The following is an 18,445-nucleotide window of genomic DNA, read 5'->3' as shown; positions in this document are numbered from 1 at the left end:
ATCAATCAATGAATGGTAATTGCTCTGACAGACAGTTTCAGCACAAAAACACGGTAAACTATGTCATGCATGAAGAATAACACTCGATCCACATTCATGTTTGGGCTTCTCTTAAACAGTCAATGCAGGATGGCTAGAACATGAATTCCACAAAAAAATAATGGCCGATCCGCTTCATAAATTTCAGAAGAAAACTTTTATTACAAGAACAACTTGACAGCATTTTCAACTTCAAAAAAAATGAGTGAAATCTTGCAGTATTGCTATTTCATACACACAAATTCCACGATGTCAAGCAATCTGTACACTGAACTGAAGGTTTAGTGAAAATGACATTAGCAAACAAGAAATTGTCTGGTCACAAACATTCAGATTTCGCTGATTGGGGACGAAGGAGGAGTTGTGCAGGACAATCACGCTTCGTCAAAACTGGTCTTTAAATATACTTCCATGTTCGTATGAAGTCACAGTTTACTGGTGAATCTGGATCACCAGCGCATCACAATGCACAAGTCTTCAAACAGGCCGAAACACATTTGAAAATAAAGCAATTAAACCATGGATGACGATCCATTTGTACAAGTGAAACTAATAACCAGCTGCATATTGCAGCTCTAACAATACTGATACACTGAGAATGACTGTTAGAGATGAGTAGTGAGACTTCAATGAAACGTTCAGAAACATGTCAGAAAAGTTTTATTGTGTGTAGGATATTATATATCTTTAAACTGGCAGCCTTCTTTGTGCATTGCATTTAACAGAGAAGTGATGAGAATCTTAAAAACCCTCTCCTCATCCCAACGCCCCGAAACACTTATGAACCTAAACCGGCTGGGATGCAGATGTCAGTTTGAGCCCCACTGAGTTGATTTTATAAATAAATAAATTAGACCAACATCATTCTTCTCCTCACTTCAACTCTGTACATGTTCTTATTTTGTATCTACAAAAAGATATGCACTCATTTTTTTCCCACCCGGTCTCTCTTCGTGCCTTCAAAAGTACAAACAGAAAAAGCCAATTTTATTTCCCTCTTCATCTGCACAGATTTTGTGACAATTTTTCTATCAAAACTGTTACAAAACTTACAAAAACAATTATCCCCCAAAACCCTCTTTATACAAGCAAGATGCCTTGATTATGGTGGAGCCACCACAAGTCCAACCTTTCAACTTTCAAGTATATTTTGCAAAGTCCACACCTCTTAAATACCACAAAAAAACAGCACTGCATCTCGATTATGGCCTCTCCTACTGATGACGGCTGTGCACAAGCTTACAAAGGAAAGCTCCATATATCCAGTTACAGTATCTATTATTCATGCACCGTTTCACACATGCACACGCTCCAAGTCATTCTTCAACCATCAGAGTTCACCGTTCCATTCTTACTAGCTCTATTGGCTCTGATCAGCACCTCGACATGACCCTCTGAACTTAGAAAATAAAGGGAGAAGTATAAATATTAAAAAAAAAAAAAAAAAAAAAAAAAAAAAAAAAAAAAAAAAAAATTCCAAATGTCATTCTTTAGCCACTAGATGTCGCTATAGATTGTGCCATATCTGTCAAATCCATACTCCAAACAGTGGTCTTCTTGTGTTTCATCACAAAAAACAGGGGCGATACAATATAGATCTGGTCTCAAGTATAATTATGTAAAATTGGCAATGCACCTCACTTTTCTTTTTAGCATATCCAGGCCCAAGTTTACCAATCATCATTTCCATCATTATAAATAGCATCATCATGGGAATGTAGTGTTACCCAGTAGATCTTAGAGATGTTAAGCAAAAACATTCAAAACTAACATGTGAATAAAGTTTAAGGCAAAGGGAACTGTCAAGGCATTTCCAACACCAATATTGCATAGCTAAGGCAGCACAGAACTGAATACAGTGAATATGTACATTAAACTGTAAATCCCAAGCTTTTTATGTACAAAACAACCACTTTTCTCGAATGAGCACGTCAGCAGGTATTTACACATTCATCCTCTGAATCGTGTGACTTCTGCTCGCGCGTTTATATATTCAGCATTGTTTTTCCAGAGTACAGTTTGGTCTGAGGAAGAGCTCTCCGTTTCAGTGGCAATGACGCAGCGTAAAAGAATTAACACTGCTCCTCATCTTTTTACATTTGACCCATTTAAAAGTAGAAGTTCTAAACATTGTACTGCATTAAACTTAAAAGAAAAAAAACCCTGCAACACAGGAACCAGATAAATTATTTCAAATGACTACTTCAATTGATAGTGAAACGTAGAGAACGACCTTTAAACTGTACAGAAATATTTTTAGTGTGCACCAGGTTCATAAAGTGAGAGGAACAATGGGGGCACTTAAGCCCACGTCACCGGTAAATATAGTGTGATTATGAGTATGCTGTCATATGTGAAGACCACTGATGTGGGGAGACTGAAAATGTCACAGTCATCATACCAGTATGCTGACGACCAAGGCAAGCAGAGTCTGCAGCAAACCACAAGAGGGAGCTGCTCCATCTGACTAAAGGGGTTTAGTGTTTACACTGGGCATGGAGTCTCAGTTTAAAATCCCTGGCACTTCGCCATGCCCCCTTAGAGGGGCACATGGCAGCACATATGCTCTCTCTATATTTGTGTGTGTCAGCCGTGAGAACTTCATATGGAAAAAAAAAAAAAAAAAACCACCTTGCAAATTGGCAAAAGCAAACCACATGCACACGTTAAAAATAACAGTAACCATAAAAACCATTCCTTTGGTAATAAATAATTTGGCTTGAGTGCAAAAAAAGCAAAAGTGAGTGAACCCCTTGCATTTGTGCTCGGGGTAGAAATGAAAAGAAAACGAGTGCTTGACATGCAGTCTCAAGTCTTATTTTGTACACAGTAGTTCGAGTTCGTGACGCCTCTCTATCAGTTCTGTGCTACATCCAGGCTTCAGTGTCCAAACTGCCTGACTGTCCAGGAAAGGTCAAATCTTTGTGGCCCATGGCCGGAGAGCGCGGCTGAGGATGGATCATGTCTGCGAAGGCCTGGTGGAGGCCTTTGCACGTGGCTGCACGGCCTGGACGGGAGCTCTGTGGGGAGAGAGGCGGGGTGTGGCAGGGGGAGAGAGAGTCGTGAGCCTGCAGGTCTCTGTAGCTGACTGGCGTGGGGATACGTGAGGGGCTGTTCTCCGGCCTGTTGTCAATGCGAGGCCTGAACCTGGCGCCCAGTTTGTGCTTCGAGGCCGGATCTACCCTACTGGATTTCTTTTGCCCTTTCTTAGTCTGGAGGACGTCACCGTCCACGTTTCCGTTAGTCAGAGGTAAAGACGGCGGGGGGGACTCAGAGCGAGATTCACTTAAACTGAAGCACATAGACGAGCTTTCACTGGAGGAATCCTGGAAGGAGCAGTCCTCAGAAGGGGGAAGGTGCACAGGTGACGGACACGCCTCTGGGGGCGGGAGGTCATCGCTCCCATCGCAGTTGTTCAGGTCATAAGGTAAGCTCGGCTGATGGTTTTCTAGAGGAACGTCTCCTTCGGTCTGCGCGGCCCAGCCCACCTGATTCTGTTGACCTGCGAGTCCCTGTGTGGGAGAAGAACATCCATGGTCTCCATTCATATTCCTGCAGGGGTCAGGAGGCTGTGAGGGGATCTGATTCACCAGCCGCTCTGACTGTGGAGAGTTTTCCTGTTCCTCCATGGAGCTGGAGATGGCTGGGAGCTTCTTGAGACCCGGTCCACAATCCCCCCAGTGTTCAGGCTCTCCTTGCCCAAAATTGTGTCCATAAATTAAATTCAAAGGGTCCTCCAGGGAGAGGTGGCGGGGGTTCATTCTCTTGGATTCCCTGAGGTCAGGCAGAGCTCCTATCTTTGCCCCCACATTCAGAGAGGAGCTAGAGGAATTAGACGAGGAATAGGCTGAATCTGTGACATTAGGATCAGCGAGCGCTGGCACTGGATGTGTCCCGGCTCCGTGTGACGTCGCCCCTCCTGGCATCTTGCTGGACAGTGCTTTTGCTTGCTGCGTATTGGCCAGAAACTCAGCCTCAAAGCTGCGGTACAGGTCCTGCTCTCTCTGAGGGTCTAAAGTCGGCAGCCTCTGGAAGCCAAACCCCAGTCCTTCCTCCTCCTCCGACTCCTGGTGGCCCATGCCGGACCAGTTCCTGTGGTGGCCCCGCCCGGCAGAGCGAGGGCCCTGCGACAGCCGAGAGGGTCGGGCAGAGTGGTGGTGAGAGTTGCGGGGGGAGGAATGAGGGGAGCGCCGTCCTCCCGAGGTGACTGGTGGCAGTAGTCTACCTTTCCCCGTGGAGGGAGAACGCGGCGCCGGGGGTCTGGGAGTGGTTATAGTTTTCTTGCTGGGGCTGCTGTTGTTGCCCTGGATTCCTTTAACGGGTGAGTTCGTGCAAGAGGATGACTGCCTCTTGCTAAACCCAGCGCTTACTCTTGGAGAGGAAGGGGGCATCTGCTTGGCCCGGAGGTCCTCTCGTCTGTCTGACGGCGTGGGCTGAGGCTCCCTGCAGGAGAGAGAGGGTCCTGGACTGGCATCGTTGGCTCGAGCTCGACTTGATATCTTACTTTGGCTGTGGGAACGAGGAGCATGAAGCCTCCTTGGCCCCTCGTTTCCAAGAGAGCGCCCCCTCTCTGTACGAGGCTGCCTGGTTCCCTCAGAGGACCCTTGCGGTGGATTGGGTTTCAGTATCGGAGCGAGCGAAGTACGTTCCCGTGACTGGCTGCGCGCACGGGGCGCTGAAGTACGCAGGGGAGGGTTTGGATTTCCGGCTCCGGGCCTTTCAATCATATGCTTACCCTCTTTACGACTGACAAGCAGAACTACCTCTTCACCAGAACGCCGTGAAGTACCGCCGAGAGAGGGCCGTCCACCTCCGCCTCCGCCTCCTCCCTTAGAGGAGGCTGTGGAGGAGTCACTGTCTCCAGACAAACGTCGAGTCAACGGCATCTTTGTCTCCTTATTCCTACAACAGAGGAAGACAAAGTCATATTTTCAAGAAGAAAAACTTGTGATCTTTTCTTTAACGGTCTGTCCTTGTGATTGATAGAGATTTTGATTACACCTGTACGTTTCTCCACATTATGATTCAACATGTAGTGGGAAGGATCGGTGGGTTCCTTCCAATCTGAGGCTGCTGCACACAGACAGCGCTTCCGACTTCATGTGTTTCTTGGAACCGTGGACAGCCACAGCCCCGGGGATTACAGGGAAGATGAGAACAAGTGGGGGCAGGATTAGAGGTCTCATAGATTTTCTCGCCCAACACACACCGCTGCTCTTTCTCAACCAGACACCGCTGCGCTGTCACGCACCAGTCGGCCCTTTAGGTTAAAGTGCACAATCAGCTCATGTTGTGCATTAGAGGGGCAACAATCCTGGGGAGATTTGATGGCTGCTAATCGATATTGTGCATTCTCAACAACTAGCAGAGGCTGTGGAATTTGTTTGGAGGAAGATTTCAGATGTGCTGTTATGTTTTTATGCATGTAAATATTTAAGAAAATAAAAATATGTTTCTAAGTATAATATGTATGAATCAGTTTTACCCCGAGGTGCACAAGCCGCAACTATAACTTCAATATTTTCTCGGTATGCACAAAATAATGAGGTCAGTCTCATTTTGCTGCAAGAAGTTTTCAGGAATTCGATAAGGGCTTCATGCTAAAAACTCATATGCTGCTTCAACTCAAAACCATCTATAGCATCACTTCTTTAAAGTGCTCTGTGAGGAAAACTCAGCAAATATGTGTAATTAGCACACATGAGATAAACCTAGAAAAATTATTTGGTTTCACAGATTGCAAAAGGACACATTATGCATGCCTTGTGTGTTTTGTTTTATTCAGATAATTTATTTAATCAATCTTCCATCGCCTCCATAGTTACTCTGAAAGCTCTGATTGGAGGACAGCGGGCCGACTGCCTGCCTGGAGCCCACCTGTTGACCTACTTTCCCAGTTAGCGGTGAACAGTTGTTAAGGGATAGTGGTGAGATTAGTCTGATCGGGTCCAGCTCACATGACGGAGGAAGCCCCACCCACACAGGGTTAATTGAGTTGGTGCCTTGAGTCTCCTATCAGCTGAAGCTCATAACAGGAATGAGCCAGGCATTGGCTGGCAGCCAACATAAACCACCACTCGGCTCCTAATTGTGTTAAACAATGGTCCCTCTGCAGTCTAACATATCGTCAAGGTATGTGACTAACTTAACATTTGGCCAGCTTCCTGTGAGGCGTGACGGAAACTTTATTTAAGAGCGACGTACAATCATCAGAACATTTCAGCTACTTTTTACTCATGGTTTTCCAGAAACACGTCAGAAATAGCTGTTTCACGTTGATTCGGACCATCTGTTTACTACGGCAAGAGAATAAAGACTTGAACAACAACTCTCTTATAATCCCAGCCGCAACAGACGTCACTAGTCCAATTACCTGAATGAAAGTAGAACAGGGTAATATAGAGTAGTGCAGCCATGTAGAGTTTGATTGTGGGCCTGATAACCACTAGAAGGTGCTGTAGAGTGGCTGTGTGAGATGGATTTATCAGGGCAATGTCACCTGAGATTAGATAAATCTTCCCCGGTCTAATCTGTGGTTTCCTGGTATTGGTGTTTGTTGTGTATATTCCCCACTCTTTGTGTGTGCGTGTGTGCGTATGTGTCTGCGTGCACAAAAGAGCAAGCAGCAAAAACTGAGTGTGTGCTGCCCAGGTACTTGAGAGAGATTAATGACTTATCGTGGCATCACACTGATCCGCACACTTGCGCAGACACACGCGCTCACCTGAGCGGATTAAAGTGTCGCGGTTCGGAGCGGTCTCGCGGAGGCCGCGGGAGCAGAGCCCGGGCTGCGGCGGCGTCCACTTCCGAGTTCTGAGACCGGCCGGGCTTTGCGGAGGGAAAGGAGGAGGCGCAGGCAGCGGCGAGGGGCTCCAGGGACCGCCTGTCGGGGGGTTTGTAAGGTGCTATGCCGTCATTTCGCCAGTGTGGCCCCGGGCTGGTGGAGCGGGAGGAGTGGGCACTTGAGGATTTGCTCTGCGCTCCCTGGTTTTGTCCACTGGCTTTAGCTTGATGGTAACGGTGGGCTGCAGACAGAAGACAATTAGTGTTAAAAAGTTAATTCAAACAATACGCTGCGCAATCATTAATCTCTAAAAGACACCTAACAACAACTATCAGCGGCATCAAACGCCTAAGATAGCAGTGGAATTTAAAGTTGCTGCTTTGCAGACAGATGGACTGTTGCTTGTCAGTGTCGACAGACAGTTGGTGAACATTAATAGAACACAAATGGCATATTTGTGTCACCAGCTAATACTGTGTGTTCAGCAATGCCTTTTATGACGGAAATACAACACCAATTTGATTTGAATGAAGGTCAGCTGTCCAGGCGGCGGATGCTTTAGTGGCAGCCCTAATGAGAACTGAGGAACGTACTCGATGTATATCACTATGCATTTAATAAAAGTGGAATATCGGGCCACTCTAAGATGAGAAAAGTTCATTTAAAAAAAAAGTAATGGCAGAAAGAGTTGAAGTGAGAGTGATCACACTTTTTTTGTTACAAACTTTCATAATTTCGAACAAAATGGTCCAATTACATTTGTGAAAGTAAAACTAATTCAACTTTTCCCTTTAAGTACGGTAATCATAACAAAGCACAGGCAATGAAATGTACCAAATAACAATAGGGCTATGTGTGCATGTCCTTCAGGTTGACTGTTTCAAACATATTTCCGATCAGAATGATAGATTGAAAATGTTTCTGCTCTGAATCAGATTGTTACTGCTTCACTTTTGCTCTCTGTCACAAACATCACATTCAATCGATGGACTTTCCGTGTACTCAGGTCTTGTGTCTCTTCTATCCAATAACCTTGACATAGTTTAAGTGTTTGCGTGTTCCATTCTAAACTCAGGTGTCTTTCTGTGTGAGGTTTGCATGTTCTCCCTGTGCATGCAGGGGGTTAAACCAGGTACCTGCAGCTTTGAATGTGAGTGTCTTTTGCTGTCTGTAATAACCAAATGCTAAAGATGAATGAATGAATGGATGAATCTTTTTTTATTGTTACACCCTTCCTTACACAAACAGATGCATGAAAGTGTCATCTTTTATGAGGTTAGATGTTACCTATTATTCTGAAATTAGTTTTTTTAGGAAGACAACTATATTGTAAATAATTATACAAAATGCAAAATGAAATAAATGACAACTCATGTCAAAAATGTAGGTTTTTGTGGTAAATTCAAATGGTAAAACAGAAAAAAAAAAAAGCCTGAGTGACTCACAAAAATTGTTCCTGGTATATCAAAGAAAAATCAGCACTGCCTTCCCATTGTTTGTTCCTAGTCTGAATATAGTACCTCAGAGTTGAATCATTTCCATTTTGCGTCCTCAATGTATTATGAATTATGCAACAACTGAGCCACAACAAAAAAGTTGTTTTGTAAGAGGCTGCCAGAGAATAGGAAGTGACCTCACCAAAAGCAGCACAGCGACACGGGTCGTGCTTGTCCAAATAGTGCTCTAATGTGTCCCAGCCCCCTCCGACACGCACCATCACATGAGTACGGAGGACCTGAGGGGGGAGGAAGAGGAGAAAAAGCTTCAATAGATGAAGTGATGGCAACACACACACATTCACAAACGAAACGGCTGCGCTTCTTGATATACTGCACCAAAACACACAGGTCAATAGATATGTAAATTCCACACACACAGAGGGAAGTTGCTGAGGGCTGGCTGTTCCACAGTGTTACATAACAACTCGACGCACCCCTCCATGTGCCCCTGCCCCACGCTCCCCTCACAGTCCCTTTCCCACATCACCTCCAGCTGCTGCCATTACGAGCGCCGTCCATCGCCATGCCAACTTGCAATTAAACAGCGCAAGAGAGAGGCGAAGTGCGATGAAAGCCCCTCTCCTTTTCTGATGCCTCTCGGCTGGTTTGCCCCCGCTTTCAGATGGCAGCAGGGTGAATTAGCACGGCAACAGCTAACCACTGGTGTCCCCTCTGCTCCTCAGCGGAGAGTTCAGGGAGGAGGAGGGGGCCATAACAGAGGGGGGGTCAGTGGAGGAGTCACCTCCTGCACTTGTCTGCTCTTTGAGGCACACGCATCCACAAGATCAAACCACCCAGGTCTTTGTTGGGTAGGACAGAGTCTGTTTCCACCAAACGCCACATTGCACAGCGTCTCATGTTTGCGTATGTGACCGTGATCAGAGCGAGGCCCGCAGACAGGATGCCAGCTCCAAAGTCTGACCCCACCTTCACCCTGAAACGATCCCTGCCAATCCCACTGCACATCTTTCCCTCCTGCCCTGTCCCCTCCTGCACCATCAAATCCGTCGAAACAGCTGATCTGCTTATCTCCATCAGACCTGGGGTTATAAACTGCTTACTCTCCTCTGCTTTGGCCTTATGTCAGTAACAGGTTTATTGTTGGCGTGATGCTGCATGACAATCATGAGCCAGCGCTGAAAATCAGATCTCATAACAACATATCAGTGCATTTAGTTTTTAGCATCACTGAAAGTGTTGTTTTTAACAGAAAAAGTAAAAAATGGGATGTAAAACTACATTAAATAAATATAAAACAAAAAATCTCCAGTGTTCAGGTGCTTACTGTGGCATTAAAATGCGAGCTAATACTAATAATTTGATGAGTTTTTAATGGTTTTTAAATGAGATAACAGAGGAGCTGTCCCACTGGTCCCAGCTACTGGGAGGCCAAATAAATATCTAATTGCAGTGTCATAAACAAATTCCTGTAACGAGAATTACTCGGGTCTTAAAATTTTAATTGGAATATTTTAATTTTAATGACTCCTTGCTCATTTGACTCACATCAGTCAGTTAACAACACAGCAGTGCGCTCATAGGGATAATCTACAATTTGTAATGAAAGCATATAAAGAGATGGTGGAAACCAGCACGCGCTTTTTACACATTGTGGAAAATCTGAGGCGACAGATGGGACAGATCCTGAAAAAGATGTCACGGGCTACTTATATTTGAGTCTAAAGTTGCAGCAGAATCACAACTTGAAAGGTGAGAATCTGATAAACCTTTTAGTTTTCTGTATCCTGCATCGTTTCATGATCCAGCGATGTAATAATGATGCTGCTGGCCTCCAGGGCAGTGTGAGGCTCACTAAATGTTTTGGAACCATGTTCCTCTTTAGATCTGCAGGCTCGGCTGCTTTCCTCACCACTGAAGGGGTATCGCAGAGACCCTATCCCTGTTTCTATGGCAACCGTGAACAGAGAGACTTCTTGTCATCGTTGCGGGGGCGTGTTGAACCAATTTCTCCTTAAATCTTGCTGGTGAGTTAAAAAAAAAAAAAGAGAGAGAGAGAGAGAGAGAGAGAGAGAGAGAGAGAGAGAGAGAGAGAGAGAGAGAGAAAGCTCTTGGTTCATTTCAGCTGTTGTGCTTCGACACTGAAGGCATCTCCTCCCATCAGGGAGGAATCTCCCTCAGGGATAAAGACGCCTTATTAACCGCCCCTCTCTCTTCATATGGTCCGCTCACCCATTTCCTTTCACAGCTTCATCCCCCGCTCCCAGCCCGGGGTCCTTGTCACAGCTTTAGCAGCTGAAAAGGGGGGCTACTGGTGTTTAAAGGTGGCGGCCCACTTCTTCCCAGAATAAGAATAGGGGAAGTGTGTTGGGGGCACTTTTAGCTGTCCGTTCATTCACGTAATCACTGTCGTCCACGACAAGGAGTCACAAGAGGGCAAGAAGAAAGGCATGAAAAGAGGCACAAACTCGACTGGATCTGGTGTTTACACTGAAAATAGCTGGCGGAATAAACAAACACACGTTTACATGAGAAAACACATCATTCTCCATCATCAGGGCTGCACAGAAGAATGAGAATAGATGGGATAAGGGAGATGGCAATGCTTTGTTTGGTTCTAGAGAGGCATTGTTATGTTCAGAAATGCAGAGAAGACATGAAGTGGAGGGTTATCGTCATTTCACTCGCACTCCAATCTGCATACGCAAGTGAAAAGTGTTGACCTGTCAAACAAAGCTGCTCCATATCGTGATTGGGTGGTTGATTGAGGCAGGATGTGGCTGAAAGTTTGGGTTTAGTAATATTCAGCCCATTTACTATGAATCTGTTGGGCCACAAAGCGGTGTAGTGGTTCTCATGGTGAGAATGTTGCAAGTTTGAGTCCAGTCATAGTGAAGAGGTTGATGGTTGTGCCTTTTCTTAAGAAGAGGGTCCTCGTGAATTCAGAGTTTGTGGCACATTTAGAGATTTGACCTAATAACTAAATCATCATAAAAAGATGTCACAAGTTCTCCTAGAGGCGGATGTTCTTGTGCAGACTGACTGCTCCCTCAGGAAGTGGAAAATACAGACACATCATTGTCAGTCAAATAAACCGGCAGCGTGTTGGAAGTGCAGGAAACTTGGAAAACCATTAATGTGGCCACGGTCCATTTTCAGTAAGCGAGACCAAATCAATCTCTGGTATCAGGCAGTGTCTTCCTGCTCCGTCCTCTGAGACCTGCGGTGGGTTCGGTGTCAGCTCCTGAACTGTGAAGGAGCCAAAGAGTCCGGCAGAAACAAGCTATAGGCCAGATAAGCAAAACTCAGGAAATGACCTACAGCTCTATTTGTGTCTGGATGGAAAGAGTCCAGGGAGTGGGCCTGATGAAGGCCGTTTGCAAACAAACCCAGATAACAGAGGAATTAGAATGAATTCACACACAATGAACTGTGCCGTCCACACATATGAAACTTTTCCATTCAACCAGTTTATTAGCTTATCTGCACCCATATAACCAAGGTCTTCTTGAAACAACATATGATGCCATATGTCTGCACCGTATGGCTGCACCCCCTTTACGCTCTGTGCCAAGTAACGATATAATTATAGCATTCAGGTCTAGTTCACCTTGTTTTGTATATTTTGAGGTTTAGGCTTTATTATAGTCTTTCTGAATTTCAAAGACTTAACATCATAGTAATTTTGCTTCAAAAACTAAATCTAAAAACATCTTGGTCACATTTCCAAACTTAAATGATGTTTCCAATTAAAAAAAAAAAAAAATCCAAAAATAGTTTGACATGTAGTTCATTCAGAAGGGAAATGCAAATATTTGTCCTTTTTGGAATGAATGAAAATGGACCTCTTCCTGTTATTTCAGGATGATGGTGTGTTGTTTATTTTTCTTCATAGGCTAAGTATAATATCTTATTCACTAAATCTGTTAAAGTGGCAGTCAAGCCTGTAAAGGATCTGATGGAACACTCCGGTGTCGGTGTTCATGGTGCTGCGGACCTACCCTGATGAAGATCAGCGCGCTGGAGTCTCCTACTTTATATTTCCCCTCGGACACCTTGATCATTGGAAACTGCGCCGGGCAGGAACACCGGCCAAGGATCTCACGCACCTAAAGAGAACAAAAAAGATCATTAAAACACTCTAGAGTACATGAACACGATGCACAGGAATCCGCAATGATCCGCTTCCTGTTTTCCGATCCGCAGCCCCCACACGGGAGCCTGTTTAGTCACATATTCGTAACGACTATGAGCGATGTGTCAACAACACAATGAATCTATTTTATTGCGTGAGCAGCCTTGGCCGTCCAGCCCAGTGTGTGTGTGTGTGTGTGTGTGTGTGTGTGTGTGTGTGTGTGTGTGTGTGTGTGTGTGTGTGTTTCTCATTGCAAATGTTCTCCCAGCTGGGTGATAAAGTGCCCCACCCTGCAGTTTTACCACATTAAAAGCGCGGCCGCATGTCATCTCCTCAGAACATTTGGGCCATTTAGTTCGCCACAAAACGTCACAAAAACACATACGGGGACATGCTAATGAATACTCTCGTTCTCTGCAGCTCCGAGGGCCTCTACGTGACAGTGTTTTGGTTTGTGACATAAAGCGAAGGGGAGAAAGAGCTCGGGGAGCGGACCGCCGGTGGGGGTGACGTCAGCCGGCCAAGCTCCGTTCTGAACCGAAAAAGTCAGTGCTGGAGTGCTTGCTGTGGTTGGGGGGTGCTTATTAAGCAACTGGAGTCAGACACAACTGTGGGGTGGAGTGAGATGTGTCTGTGCGCTCACTGGATTGGACAACTTTGATGTTTTTCTTGGCATCTCTCTCAGACAAAGGCGTGTGTGCACTTGCCGACCAGGAGGCAGGGAAAGTAAAGCTCCGGAGTGGAAAAGCAAAGGAGGGGAGAATGAATGGCTGCCTCGTGTTGCAGGGAAGCTGTCTCCGGACTTTCTGAGGGAATTAAGCAAAGCTGACACAGACCTAATACTGGCAGTACAAGTCACGATACACTGCACTTCATGGCAGAGAGAAGACCTTAAAAGAGGGCTCATTCATTCAATAATATGAAACTGAGAATAGGGCAAATATAATCCTTCTATCTGTTCTTTTTGAGGCACTTTGTTTTGTCTCACACATTTAACCATTCCTTTTTCCTTATACACCTTTATTTAAATCCAAATTCATAGAAAGTTTGTGAAGGATTTTAGGATTAGTGTTACAGGAAACTCAATTTATTGTTTTTTATACTGATCTGTGATAGAGATATAACTTCTAAACTTTATAACTGTGGACGAGTACAGATTCACAGTTCATGTGCAGAAAGCCATTCCAATATGAATGTGTGAATTTTATCACGTGATGAAATAATACACTGGAGGAAATTTTGAGATTTTAGACTTCTTCATTCCGAATGTTTACATCACAAGACCGGAGCAGCTTGCCTCTGGTGTGTGTAAACTCAAACCACAGCACCTCTATTATGCTGTATTGAAAAGATTAAGGTGGCACCCTGTTATTTTCCGGAAATAGCACCCTTCTTCCGTCCCGTGCTGATTAAAGAGGGAGGAACGGAGGCTAAGCCACAGCATCTCACCTGCCCCGCTGTCCTACCTCTCACCTGCTTCTGTTGAGCCTGCTCTCCTTTTCGTTTCCCTCTCATCTGCTTCTTTGTTGTGTGTCAGCCTTTATTTTTAGCTGCAGCGCTGGCTAACCGGCCCTATATTTGTCTCCTTTTTGTTTGGTTTGCTAACATTTCTTCATGTGCTCGCTGCTTCTCCTTTCCTCCGCCCTGTCACCCTGTCCTTATTCCAGTCAGTAGGTGGACAAGCAGTGTTTGGAAAAACCCTAACCAGTGAGTTAATGGAAATATTGCTATGGCAACAGACACATGGACACACACACACTTCTTTTTTTTTCTTTTCGACTGTACGGTTTGCCTTGTTTTTTTTTTCATTCCAACAACTGTGAACCCTCTCTCCCCCTCAGCTTGCGAGCTGAGGTCATGATTTTTTTTCTCCAGAGGGAAGGTGCAGGACTTGCACACTGTGTTCACATTAAACACCGAGCAGGATACATCCTCAGATCTTTTAATAACAACCGAATCAATAGCAGTCCTCCAACTGTTTACTCTGCGGAACCTTGGAAATGAAGTGTGTGCACTTCCCATGTCTTCACTGGGTCAACAATGACGGCTTCGCTAAAACCAAAACACACTCGCCATCTCAGACACAGCACAGAGAGCGGTGAGACGGAGAGAAGGGGGAGGAGACAGAGGGAAGGTCACGGTGGAAACACGCGGAAGCAGAGCTGAACCGCTGCGAAAAACTGCGGGATGAATTATGGATGCATGCTGGTCGCAGGAGAGACGCTTTTAGCCAGAGCTGCAGATGTTTGAGTTTGAAAAAGAAAAGTGACGGAACCACCCACAGAAAGCCCCCACACTGAGAATCTGCTGCGTCTATCTACAGATAGAGAAGGAGGTATGGTTTTTAAAGAACCGAAAGAGAAAGAGAAATGTTTTCAATATTAAAGAGAAAGCTGCTGAACTTGTGTGTAAATCCAAATAGATGGAGCACATATTGCTTCATCACAGCCATTGTTCTGATCCCGTCATATCTGCTCAGCATGATTCAACAATCTCTGCGTTCTTTTCCTTCCTGACCTGCAAACATCTGAACGCCCTTTCATGGAAGAGATAGGCCGAGACTGAGGGCTGAGAAAACCCCTTGGGATGAAAAGAGGAAATGGGAGGAGGACGAATAAAGATGCTGCGGTTCCTTATCGATTTGAAATGTAGACTTAGATGCGACACTGAGAATAATGCAGCGTAAAATGAATTCATCAGAACAAAAGAATTTCTCTTTATTTCTTCTATGATGAAGAAATTATGGGTTGGTATTATGTCGGCAAATTTACACTTGGATTTTGTGTTGTGGCTCGGGTTTTCCGAATGTAGTTCAGAAATCATCAAATAAGCCACGCATCCGCTTCGATCTGCTCCTCTTCTTAAGACAACAACATCCCCGTTTGTTCTCGCTTCGTCATCAAACAGAGGTGTGCCGCCTGCTGCAACTGGTTTCTTTAAGGAGTGTTGCAAGAAGAATTCCTATTGCCAAAGTCCAACAATAAAAAACTCGGGTGTTACAACTCATTTCAAAGGAATTTATATGAGGCGTTCCTATGACTTGTTTCTGAGTCTGAGATTTTGTGATTTACGCAGAGTACATTCACAGTGGATTTTCTTTTTTTTGACAAAGTGACAGAACAAGACTCATCTCGCTAACTCATCTGTGCGCCCCGACGAGTGGAAACTTCTCCAGATGAAGCAGATATAAGCACAAAGAGACAAGGAAACTAGGCCACAGGGGGCGTTTGCTTGGCAGGGAAGGGCTTTTTGGAACTTGAGGGGTTATTGCTCCACCGCCCATGAGAAAACATTCCTCCAGCTTGTGAAGGCACACTGAAAACAGCCACATATCAGAAGCCATCCTCCAATGACAGCGCGGGCCTGGCAGCCTGTCCAAACGACTCCTCTGCGGGCGGCCACGCCACAACTCATAAACACACACACACACACAAAAAATATGCCTCTGTGCAAATAATCTCTATAAACAACACGGGTGTTTAGGGAGGTGGCGAGTGTCTGAATGAATGATAATGATGTTTTGTAATTATGTTGGACCTGTAGCCCCAGGGCCTGAGCAGAGCACGGCGTGGAAACAAAGTATTTAGAGGCCGTTAGCAGTCAGCTAGCATGCTGGTCTAAACAGACCGAACCTGCACAGAAAACATGGAAAAACAAAAGCCTGACAGGCACCTCAGGGTCACGTATAGCAGTTTATGACTTTACATGGGGAGGAGACTTAAACTATACTCATTTATAATCACTTAGAAGAGCAATAATTACTGCACTTGTGTGTGTGTGTAGAGTTTTACCCTTCATGACGGTTTCCATTGTTCTATTTCAAGGGCAACTGGAATGAGAAGAAAACTGATGTCATATCAGCAACTCCCTAAAAAACCTCCACTGCATCTGTTCTCTTTTTAAAATAGTCATTAGCATTAGCATTTCAGTAAATATTAGTTTTTCTGGCAATGTGAAAATGATAGAACTTCAAATGTGATTTTACATCAATCTAGAACTGAAATTATTTACCTCATTATGTGATACATGCTTACTAATCACTGATTTTTTGAAACATGATTATATACGAGTCTTTGAAAATGCATCAGTTTCATAAATTTCTTCAGAAAAAGTGGCACCTCTAACTGGATCGATGCATTCAAGGTCAAAATGAAATAAACTCAGACTAAATTAAGGTAGCAGTTTGGTTTTTTTGGAGAAAACAGTTTCAGATAAAAGCACCACTGTACAAATTCTGGTTGTGTGACAGAGCAAAAACACTTTTTGCTGTTATCACCACAATATTGTGCTTATACATAAAGTATTTACTCTACATTGCTTCTTTGATCAGGATATAAAGTGTAATAGCATTTCTTCTCAGGTCGATATCATCCACCGCTTCAGGAAAACCTCTCTCTGTAAATCAATGTCTGTCTTCTGTCTCCATAACAATCAGTCTATCAGGAGCTGCAGTGATTTCAGCCTCTGACAGACATCAAGTGTTGTCCAGTGAACAATTCCATTATTCAACTGCCTCGGTCAAACAGCGCGGTAATCACAGGGTCGGAAGCTAAAAATGAGGCACTGTCTAACTCATTTGCCACTTTCAATGTGACGAGGCTGTAAAGCACTCAACAAGCTGCTGGAGACAGCCAAGGTTAGAGGAATTTATGTTCAGTCCGCACCTGAGACTGGACTGAAAACGCTGCGGGCGTGTGCAGGAAATAGCCATTTGAAGACTGTCCACACAAAACTGATAGAAACATGACGGGGAAGGTTTGGAAAACAACTATGCAAATGATTAACTAACAGCGTGAAACACAGCAATAAGGGAAGACGATAGGCAAAGTGAGGAGTCAGCTGTTTCCGCACATGCATGGAAATCTGGGAGGAGGAAGAAAAGGAAGCTCTGTTCTTAACCGTTAATGTTGTAAAAATGACCTTAAAAAAAACATGAGCGCATGTGATGGGAGAGGCAAAAAATACTGAGGGCTGCCGCGCTCTCTCAGCAAAGCGTACAAGTGTGACCCGATGCAAAGCGCCATGACCTACTTTTCCCTTTCACTCTCCCTACTGTAGCTCTGCCTCACAGAGTAGCATCCAATCCAGTCAGGTTCAGCAGAGTGTACAGTAAAGTCACTCTGGGCACACTATCTGTTGTGGACCCCCCCTTTTATTCCCTGAATGCATGAGCTGAACCATCAGGTTAATGGAGCAGAGTGTCCATACAGGCATATAACACACGTCCTTTCTGCGGAACCCCCCCCAACCCCCCACCTTCCCTTTTTGTTCTGCTGGTGTTTCCATCCAGAGATCGAGATGTCAGGCTTTGATTACCCCGCCGCCGACAGTGGCAGTCTATTCATTTCCTCTCTTCCATGCCACCAACAAGACATACGGTTCCACTCTTTGCTTTATCATCTCCAGCGGAGACAGTGGTGGGGGGATGGGAGTGAGGGCTCACATATATGAACCAAACAAGGGCTGAATGTTGAAGCCTGGGGTGAGAAGAGACATGAACCAGTTTATATGAGCGAGCAAGAAGAAGGAAAGACGGCCAGTAGAGGAAGCCAACAATGACGAGGAAGCCCCAATGGTCTGCAGTTCTTATAGATGCCTGTGCATGCAGAAAATAGGTGAATAGTCTAAGTGCAGAGAAAACGGCCTCTAAGTGTCATTTTAATCTATCGTTACATACCCACTGAATAGCTACTGTAAGCATTTTCACAATGGAGCCAAGGACGTAAACTCGAGACCTAGAAAACTCATGGAAAAGGTCATGTGTGAAGCTACACACTGCGTGTCTTTGCCTCTGGCTCAGTGCAGCGTATATAAATGCACAGATATATTCGATCCAAGTCCTAATCTCTCTCTTGTGTCGTATTGAAAGAAAATCCCCTAATGTAAAGGATAAACTTGATATGGATGTAAACAGCGATGGGAACCAGCTGCTGCCTGCACATGTCCAGGGCTGGGAAAAGGGAACAATTCAGACTCACAACTGCGTCAAACCCTTATGAAGGAAATGAGACTCCAGCCACTTCCTCAGCT

General features: G+C 44.8%; 1 protein-coding gene across 1 annotated transcript in view; it reads right to left on the bottom strand.

The window, feature by feature from the left end:
• Positions 1-1,495: 1,495 nt before the first annotated feature.
• Positions 1,496-18,445, bottom strand: part of gas2l1 (growth arrest-specific 2 like 1) — a 20,517-nt gene continuing 3,567 nt past the window's right edge. Inside the window, exons 2-5 of the mRNA XM_030104988.1 lie at positions 12,282-12,389; positions 8,462-8,558; positions 6,764-7,064; positions 1,496-4,941 (exon numbers count right to left, since the gene is read on the bottom strand). Coding sequence (XP_029960848.1) covers positions 2,907-4,941; positions 6,764-7,064; positions 8,462-8,558; positions 12,282-12,389 — 2,541 coding nt within the window. The 3' untranslated portion in view covers positions 1,496-2,906. The remainder of the gene's footprint in view (positions 4,942-6,763; positions 7,065-8,461; positions 8,559-12,281; positions 12,390-18,445) is intronic.

This window comes from Salarias fasciatus, chromosome 12, assembly GCF_902148845.1.
Source record: "Salarias fasciatus chromosome 12, fSalaFa1.1, whole genome shotgun sequence".
NCBI classification, from domain to species: domain Eukaryota; kingdom Metazoa; phylum Chordata; class Actinopteri; order Blenniiformes; family Blenniidae; genus Salarias; species Salarias fasciatus.
Note: the sequence above shows the minus strand (reverse complement) of the source record. Positions and strands in the feature narration are given on the sequence as shown.